Source organism: Brachyhypopomus gauderio, chromosome 2 (genome assembly GCF_052324685.1).
Source record: "Brachyhypopomus gauderio isolate BG-103 chromosome 2, BGAUD_0.2, whole genome shotgun sequence".
NCBI lineage: Eukaryota > Metazoa > Chordata > Actinopteri > Gymnotiformes > Hypopomidae > Brachyhypopomus > Brachyhypopomus gauderio.
Window position 1 is genome coordinate 35,357,210 of NC_135212.1, and position 8,957 is coordinate 35,366,166.

General features: G+C 40.5%; 1 protein-coding gene across 1 annotated transcript; it reads left to right on the plus strand.

Moving 5' to 3' along the window:
• The first annotated feature begins 1,554 nt into the window (after positions 1-1,554).
• On the plus strand, positions 1,555-4,873 carry LOC143501323 (extracellular calcium-sensing receptor-like). The gene is made up of 6 exons (XM_076994985.1): positions 1,555-1,769; positions 1,876-2,167; positions 2,391-3,182; positions 3,314-3,541; positions 3,640-3,763; positions 3,966-4,873. The coding sequence occupies exons 1-6, from the start codon at positions 1,555-1,557 to the stop codon at positions 4,871-4,873; spliced, it is 2,559 nt and encodes an 852-aa protein (XP_076851100.1).
• Positions 4,874-8,957: the final 4,084 nt, after the last annotated feature.

An 8,957-nucleotide genomic window follows, 5' to 3' on the forward strand; every position in this document is an offset into this window, starting at 1 on the left:
GAACCATCATAGAGGCCAAATAGCGTTTCAATCATACCAACGTTCTTCATTCATGTTATTAATTTACTGCTAAGTGGGACGAGAAGCAGGACCTAGTGCTACACCGGGACAAGTCAGAAGAGCGTACATTTACCAGATCGTACATTTACCACTACATTTACCAGATCGTACATTTACCAGTGGATTTAATTGGGTTATTAATGGTTTCAATCGTTTTCATATTTTGCGGTAAAACAAAGTTACTGCCGTTCGCTACAGCGTTGAATACTGTCAGAGCCACAAGCTCTTGTGATAAATAGGTAGATAGATAGAACTCTATTAAGTTCGCATCAACCCCGTGTAGTTAACGGTGACATAAAATAAGAAACGAGATTTTTTTTCTAGTGTCTGTAGTTGTAACTGGTGAATCCAGGGACGGGTGAGGATAACATTCGTGACAGGGCTGAAAACGTTGAAGATGAAGTTGTAAACGCTTGTCGTTTGAGTCTACCCTGTGCTTTAGCCCATGTTAGAAAATAAAAACATGTGAACCTGGTATTTTTACACTCATTTTCGCCGCTGATGTATTTATTGTTTCATTAAGACGTAATGGTTTTTTGACTGAGCCATCTGGAATGGCGAAAGCCGCTTCTCGCGTTTAAGGATCTGGCTTTATATAAAGTAATACTTAATTATCTTGTTCGCACGCGTTAGTAAGTCGTGGCCACTCGTTATTATATTTTTTACATGATGTCACCTTACGGGCTCCGTAATATTTGGCATCACCTGTGCTGTATCCCCGTACACCAAAAGCCCCACCTCCCTCCCCCCCCGTCGCCGTATACCCATGTGGTCACATGTCAACGCCCCGTCGCCGTATCCCAATGACGTCACATGCCCCGCCCCCCGGTCTTCTCACCTTTTTAACCCCTGACCCATTTTCATGCCTGTGGAAGTCTTACACTGTTAGCATAACCTTTCCCAGTACACAACAAGCTGCAAAATGAGACTAAACATGCCACACTAACACAATGATATAAACAAAATACAAATAGTCAGTTTTATCCCATTGCTATGGGAACCTCTTGAGGTAAACCACCATTTTGTAAACCCCCATGGTTTTATGGAGGAACACCAGAACCTGCATCCCCCACAGGAACACACCTGACCACTCTTATATAAGTTAAGAGGGCAAGCATTTCAATCAGCAGTGACCATTTTGAAACGCCTCACATTACATTATGTATGTTGACTAGGTTCATGTTTAGCTATTGTGCTTATTAATAAAAAATCCTCATTGTAACATATACAGCTGGAGTGACAATATAAACAGTTAGTATAGAAACATCTTCATTGTCAGTCCACAGGTAAAGATCTGACAGGCAGATTTTAATCCCCATGTCTTCTCTGCTCACATTTCAGTCACACCTCCTTTGCTATTGGCCTACCAGTAATATTTTTCCACAGACAATTTCCCTGTACATCTGTATAAATACCGGATATCCTTCCTGTCCAACCAGCTAAGACATCATACATAACAGACATTGATAAATATTATCTCTAGTCTGTAGGTGGATGGAGCCCGTTTTTGCTCTCTTGCATGTAATAATCGCCATCATCAATTTCTCCAAATCTAATGGGACTGCCTGTACTCTGCAAGGAGAGTCTGTATACCCACAACTATCAAAGGATGGCGATATCATTCTTGGAGGCATTTTCTCCTTTCATAGCAGCTGGGAGATCATAGACTCGTCCTATATGGTCAAACCATCTCCACTGAAGTGTACAAAGTAAGTAGTAAAGTAAGAATTTCTGACAATTTGTGAATATGTAATATACTAATAGATAGCTTTGTCTTTATTCAAAAATGTATGTAATGTTTCTTTTATCATCAAGTCTTGATGTCAGAGCCCTACAGTTTTCACAGTCCTTGATTTTTGCAATAGAGGAGATCAACAACAGTTCCTCTTTACTGCCTGGTGTCTCTTTGGGCTACAAGATCTATGACACCTGCACTTTGAAAGCAGTGGGTGTTCAGGTGGCTATGGCACTTGTTAATGGAAATGATAAATCAGTCTCAGATGAGCCCTGCACAAAACCAACCCAGGTACAAGCCATAATAGGAGAGTCATACTCATCAGTGTCCATGGCTGTGGCAATGAGTATCGGCCCTTTGAACATTCCCTTAGTAAGGATTTAAATAATTACAATCACTTTACATGTTTTAAACATTTAGCTAAAATTTAAGTGATTTATGTCTATCTTTATGTCTATTAAAATATTATTTTAATTGTTAAAAAAGTGTTTTGTGAAATATTTTGTGAAGTTATCACCAATTTTAAAGGCATATGTAATAATCATTAATATACATTTATCATAATACTTTTGACACCTGTTTAAATGTGTTATAGATTAGTCAGTCTGCCACCTGTGAGTGTCTCAGTGACAAAAAGAAATATCCCTCATTTCTACGAACTGTTCCTAGTGATTATCACCAGAGCAGAGCACTGGCAGAAATGGTCAGGCACTTTGGCTGGACCTGGGTGGGAGCAATAAGAAGAGATGATGACTATGGAAACAGTGGAATGGCTGCATTTACTGAAGCTGCAGAACAGTTGGACATATGCTTAGAATATTCCCTTCCATTTTTTAGAACCTACTCACAGGAGAAAGTTTTGAGAATAATTCAACAGATCAAAAGCTCCACTTCACGAGTGATAGTAGGATTTGTTGACCCCTCAGACTTGGAAATTTTACTGAATATATTCTTTGAGCACAAAATCACTGGATACCAGTGGGTGGGAACTGAGGACTGGATGTTAAATCCAGTTCTGGCTACAAAGGACAAATACAACATACTGCAAGGGGCCATAGGACTGGCTGTCCCCAAAGCAAAGGTGACTGGTCTCAAGGACTTCATTCTAGATTTAAACAGAATGAAACCTGCAAGCAGTGCTATTGTTACTAAATTCTGGGAGGCAATGTTTAATTGTAAATATAAAGTACAGAATGATTCAGAGGACGTACCAGTGTGTACGGGTGAAGAGAAATTATCTCAGATGGACAACACCTTTACTGACATGTCCCTGATGCCCTATTTCAATAATGTGTATAAAGGAGTTTATGCTATTGCACACACCCTACATGACCTTCTGGGCTGTAAAGAAACATGTCCAACAAAGAAGCAGCCTGATCCTTTCACAGTAAGTTAATATTTTTGCACTTAAACATTTGGAACATACACGTAGCACTACTTCAACCCCCAACACCCTTTTACTGTGCTTTTCACATAAAAATATAACTTTTAACCATTAACTTTGGACTACTACTTCAGTTTCTTGAACAGCTCAAAATGGTGCATTTCAAAACTAAAGAGGGGGAAGAGGTGTATTTTGATAAAAATGGTGACTCAGCTGCAAAATATGAGGTCATAAACTGGCAAACAAGTAAAGACCATAAATATGAGTTTGTCACTGTTGGACTTTATGACTCCAATTTCCATTTCAACAGTCAATTAACAATAAATGTATCTTCAGTTGTGTGGGCACAAAATAAAAATAAGGTAGGATTTGCACCTTGGACTGAACTAAAAGACTTCTCAAATGGAATTGATAGAAGTGGACATGTATTCAAGCAATTAAATATTTCCCTTGATTATAGGTGCCAATATCTGTGTGCAGTGAAAACTGCCTTCCAGGCACCAGGAAGGCTGTACAGAAAGGAAAGCCTGTCTGCTGCTTTGACTGTATACCATGTGCTGAAGGAGAAATCAGTAATGTGACAGGTACAAAATACCTGGGGGGTGCTGGGATTACTGCTGTGATTAATAGTCTTATAGTCACAAATGATTCTGCTTGATTCTCAGTTTTAAGGCATCTACATGACTCTTGTAACAAAGCAGATACATAATATATTGAGCTGATTATTTTCCATGTGTATCTAACTTACTATTTTTAATGTATGCTTTCTCTCTTACTCCACAACAGATTCTATTAAATGTGATCCATGTCATCAAGACTCCTGGTCAAACCTACAAAGGGATGAATGTATACAGAAGGATACTGAATATCTATCTTATGGAGAAACTATAGGAATTTTACTGACAGTTGTTTCTATTGTTGGTGCATTTATGACATTGCTAATCTTAGCTATATTCTTTAAATATAAAAATACTCCAATTGTCCGAGCCCACAACTCAGAGCTGAGCTTCCTGCTGCTCTTCTCTCTGACTCTGTGTTTCCTCTGTTCGCTTACTTTCATTGGTCGGCCCTCTGAGTGGTCCTGTATGCTGCGCCACACAGCGTTTGGGATCACCTTTGTCCTCTGCATCTCCTGTGTTCTGGGGAAAACAATTGTGGTGTTAATGGCCTTCAGGGCAACACTTCCAGACAGAAATGTCATGAAATGGTTTGGGCCTCCACAGCAGAGACTTAGTGTTCTTGCCTTCACTCTCATACAAGTCACTATTTGTGTGCTATGGTTAACAATATCCCCTCCTTTTCCCTTCAAAAATCTAAAGGTCTACAAGGAAAAGATCATTCTTGAATGTCATTTAGGCTCATCCATAGGTTTCTGGGCTGTACTGGGTTACATTGGGTTACTAGCTAGTCTATGTTTTGTTTTGGCATTTCTAGCACGGAAACTGCCTGACAACTTTAATGAAGCCAAATTCATCACATTCAGCATGCTCATATTCTGTGCAGTTTGGATCACATTTATTCCAGCTTATGTCAGCTCTCCTGGAAAATTAACCGTTGCTGTGGAGATATTTGCCATTCTGGCCTCGAGTTTTGGGTTACTATTTTGTATATTTCTTCCAAAGTGTTACATAATCATATTGAAACCAGAGAAGAACACTAAAAAGCAACTTATGGGTAAAATGGCAAATGAGTGAGCTAAGAGTCTACATATTTACCATTACTGTGGCCAAATTTTAAGGTTATAGCCTGTTCAAGCATGGACTTGGATGGGCAATGTATTAGAACATGTTTCAACAGAAACCGTAGATCCTGAACCTGGTTATCAATGACCCATTAAAAACTCAGTAGGTTCACTGAGCAATTCTTTTTCGTGAAAAAATACCCACAATATCCATTGTAACATTAAACTATAATTCAACATTTGATCCAGATCTACTATTACTATTAACGTAATAATAGTATGCTATGGCTATGATTAAGTATCTGTATCAGTATCAGTATCTGTGACGGCCAGGGAGTGCGAAATAAAATGGAAGCGATCATGCCAAGTCTCAGGGAAAAGGGAGGTTTTATTGAATAAAGTGTGCAAACCAGAAATCTGTGACAAGATCCAAATGAAGGATACAATGACCAGTCACCTGGTACAAAGACAAGACATATATAGACAAACGACTGTCAGGTGAGGCGGATCATAGGCCCCGCCCACCTGAGGAACAAATACAACGCAACAACAAGCCAACTGCCGCTGTATATGGGGGCGACCAGTAGTGGGCCCGCCGTACAGTGACAGTATCAAACGGCTTATTAAACAATGAACATGCCACACAAAACTTCATCAAAACATAGACTGACAAATGACAATAATAACATGCACACATGAATACACAAAGACTACACACATGAGCAACATATTACATTAATATGACAGACAGGTGAAAATGAATGATACTGTAATATATGCTGACACACGAACGCATATGCAAACACAGACACAGATAAGCCTGAGGTAAGAATCAGAGGCCACCTAAGATATAGGGTTACCAAACGTCTATATATTTTTTTTAAGTGAGGAAATGTCCTGGTTTTTAAATAACATTCATTGGACCAATAAAATTAAAATTTACAGGCACTAGGGCACTGCGCACGGCGCTGCATGTGACGAAATCCCTGAGCTGCGTCAGTGAGGGCAGCTCTGTTCTTAATCACAATGTAGACAGCGTGACTGTCAGTTCGCAAGAAACATGCAATATGCAATACCCCCCCCCCCCCCCCATGTGTCCTGGTTTTCCCAAAAGAAAATATGGTCACCCTACCTAAGAGCTACATTATATGCTGGTTGCTTACTATGTTGTGACATTAAAGAGGTATTATAATAAAAAGACGTCTTAAAACAGATACGATTGTACACAATATATTGTACAAAAAAGCACCTTACAAATAATATGACAAAAGTGTGAATACATCTAGTTAAGTGGTAATCATCTAGTTAAGAGTACATTGTTAACCCTATATGGGACTGTAGTGGAGAAAGCAGATTTTTCATTCCCTTGATCTGAGGGTCTACTGTAACAATCACAGGAAGTGCATCCCTTCATAAAGTTTGAAACTAACCATCTCTGGTCCTTTAAGGTTTCTGTAGCATGAAATGAAAAATGCTAAGAAAGGTTTTCTTTCAGTCCCTCCACTGAGGACCCAAAGTTCATGACCCCAGAACTGAGGAAACCCTTCTTATCAGATTCACCAGGACATAGTTTGAGGAATTATGGCTTCCACCAAGGAAGATGACCTCATTTATGGCCTCTGTTGTTTACCTAAGCACAAAGCATTGCCTTTGGAATTTGCGAACAGACCTTTATCCAAGAATTCCATAATTGAACATGATTCTTATGACTCTACATTCTGAGATAGGTACTGGATTCTAACACCTTTTAAAGAGACCCACGTGGTCCACATCTTTTCAAACTTCAAAAAGCTGTATTTCTCGCCATCGGCTGCATGTAGATGGCTAAACATTGGTATGCATGTAAATGGGGTGGGAATTTTTTTATTTATCTGGTTTGTTTTGAATTCTGTCAATGTTTTATATGTGATTTGACGCCATTCATTTTGCAGGGGGGCGCTTCTGCACAAAGGGATTAAATGTCTGTTACGACGTAATATGACCATGTTTTGTCACCTAAAATTCATTTACTAACAAAGCTTCAATATCACACAGAACAGGCATTCGAAAGGAGGCATGCCCAACAAAGAATGCCACAACTTGTTGTGGGCGAACTCTGCCCAAACGAGATGATCAGCCCAGGAAGCCGGGTTGGTAGAGGCCAGACAACGCAAGGTCTGTTCGAGGTCTTGATTCACTATTTCGGTCTGCCCATTAGATTGGGGGTGAAACCCAGACGATAAGCTGGCTTTGGCACCAAGGAGGCCCACGAATGCCTGCCAGAACCGGCTGGTGAATTGTGGACCCCGGTCTGACACCACATCCCCGGGAAAACCGTAGTTTCTCACCACATGATTAAGGAGGAGGGAGGTGGTTTCCCGGGCCAAGGGGAGTTTGGGAAGCCCTATAAACTTGCAGAATTTAGAGAAGCGGTCAACAATAATGAGGATGGTGGTGAGCAGATGTGTGGACTCGAGTCACATGACTTGGACTCGAGTCCGAATCGAGTCACTAAACTGATGACTTGTGACTTGACTCGACATCACTGAAGACTTGCGATTTGACTTAGACTTTACCTTTACTGACTTGGACTTGGAATCGGACTTGAGCTTTAAGACTTGAAAAGACTTGAAATCCTTATTTTAACATAATAAATAAGTAAGAGAGGGGGAGGGGCGGCAGCAGCGTTGAATTTGTGTGGAGATGACAAGCAACATGCTCCCAAAAATTATCCTGTTCAATTATAAAGATTATGCTATTGTGAATAAAAGAAGAACTGCGACATGCAAGACATGTGGAGTCAGGATAAGAGATGGAGATGCAACCACTTCAAACTTTGTTCGACATTTTAGACTGCACAAACAAAAGCAAGTCTCTGCTATGTATGTTTCACATAATGATATAATGGTTAGTTAGTCTGACTAACTTAATATACTACTAATCAACTGCATCAATTATGTTAAATGTTGAAATTACATCCGGTGACTTGACTAGGACTTGAAGTTTAAGACTTGGGACTTGACTTGAGACTTACTTGTTACTTGCAACTTAGTGACTTGTTCACATGTCTGGTGGTGAGACCCCTAGAGGAAGGGAGACCCATGATAAAGTCCAGGGAGGATGGAGCAATCCTCTAGGTTTACTGTGCGGTGCCTTGCCCCGATTACAAATCCATCTGAGGCCACCAGAACCTCAGAAACTCCAAGGTCCTACATGCCCAGGCTGGGCCGTGAAACGTGCCGTATGACCCCAGGTAAGGACCTTGCACCGCACCGCGGTAGGCACGTAAAGACACCCGGGTGGTTCCCCACCAGGACCAGGCTCCTTAGGGAGCTCCTTAAGGACCAATTTTTCAATGTCCCACTGAATGGGAGCGACCACCACGTCAGGGGAGAGCACGGTCCCGGGGGGATCGGTCTCGGGATCCGGCTCCCACTGCCTGGACAGGGCGTCGGGCTTCATGTTTTTTTTTTGTTTTTTTTTTTTTTTATTAGGTTTTGCAACTGGAAAAACACAATGAATTACATAACAGCATAACTTCAACAGAAAATAAAAGTCATAAACAAACGTATGCAATTTAAACATCTATATACATATGACTGTGTAATCCAGAACTATAATTCCCATTCCCCTGCCATCCCTCACCCCGCCCCGGCTGACTTTGATATACGTACATTGTAGGGAACACCAAACAAAACAGTTATAGGGTTGGGATCTAAATCCTTTCTGAGTAAACCTTCCTGAGTAAGTTGAAGATTTGAGACCAAAAATCCACCAATTTGGGACATGACCAAAACATATGTACGTGATCGGCAGCTGACTGTTTGCACCTTTCGCATGCATTGCTCCAGTCTGGGAAGATGTGCACCAATCTGGCGTTGGTAAGATGTGATTTATGTACTATTTTGCACTGTAGGAGCCCGTGTCTGGCACAAATTGAAGAAGAATGAACCCTATTCAATATTTGGCACCATAGGTTATCTGAAATAGCAATTCCCAGGTCTCTCTCCCAGGATTCTTTATGGGGGTCTTCAGGAACATAATGTATTTTACATATTAAAGACATGATAATATATGTTTTTGAGAAAGATCAAAACTAAAGATTTGGTCAATATATG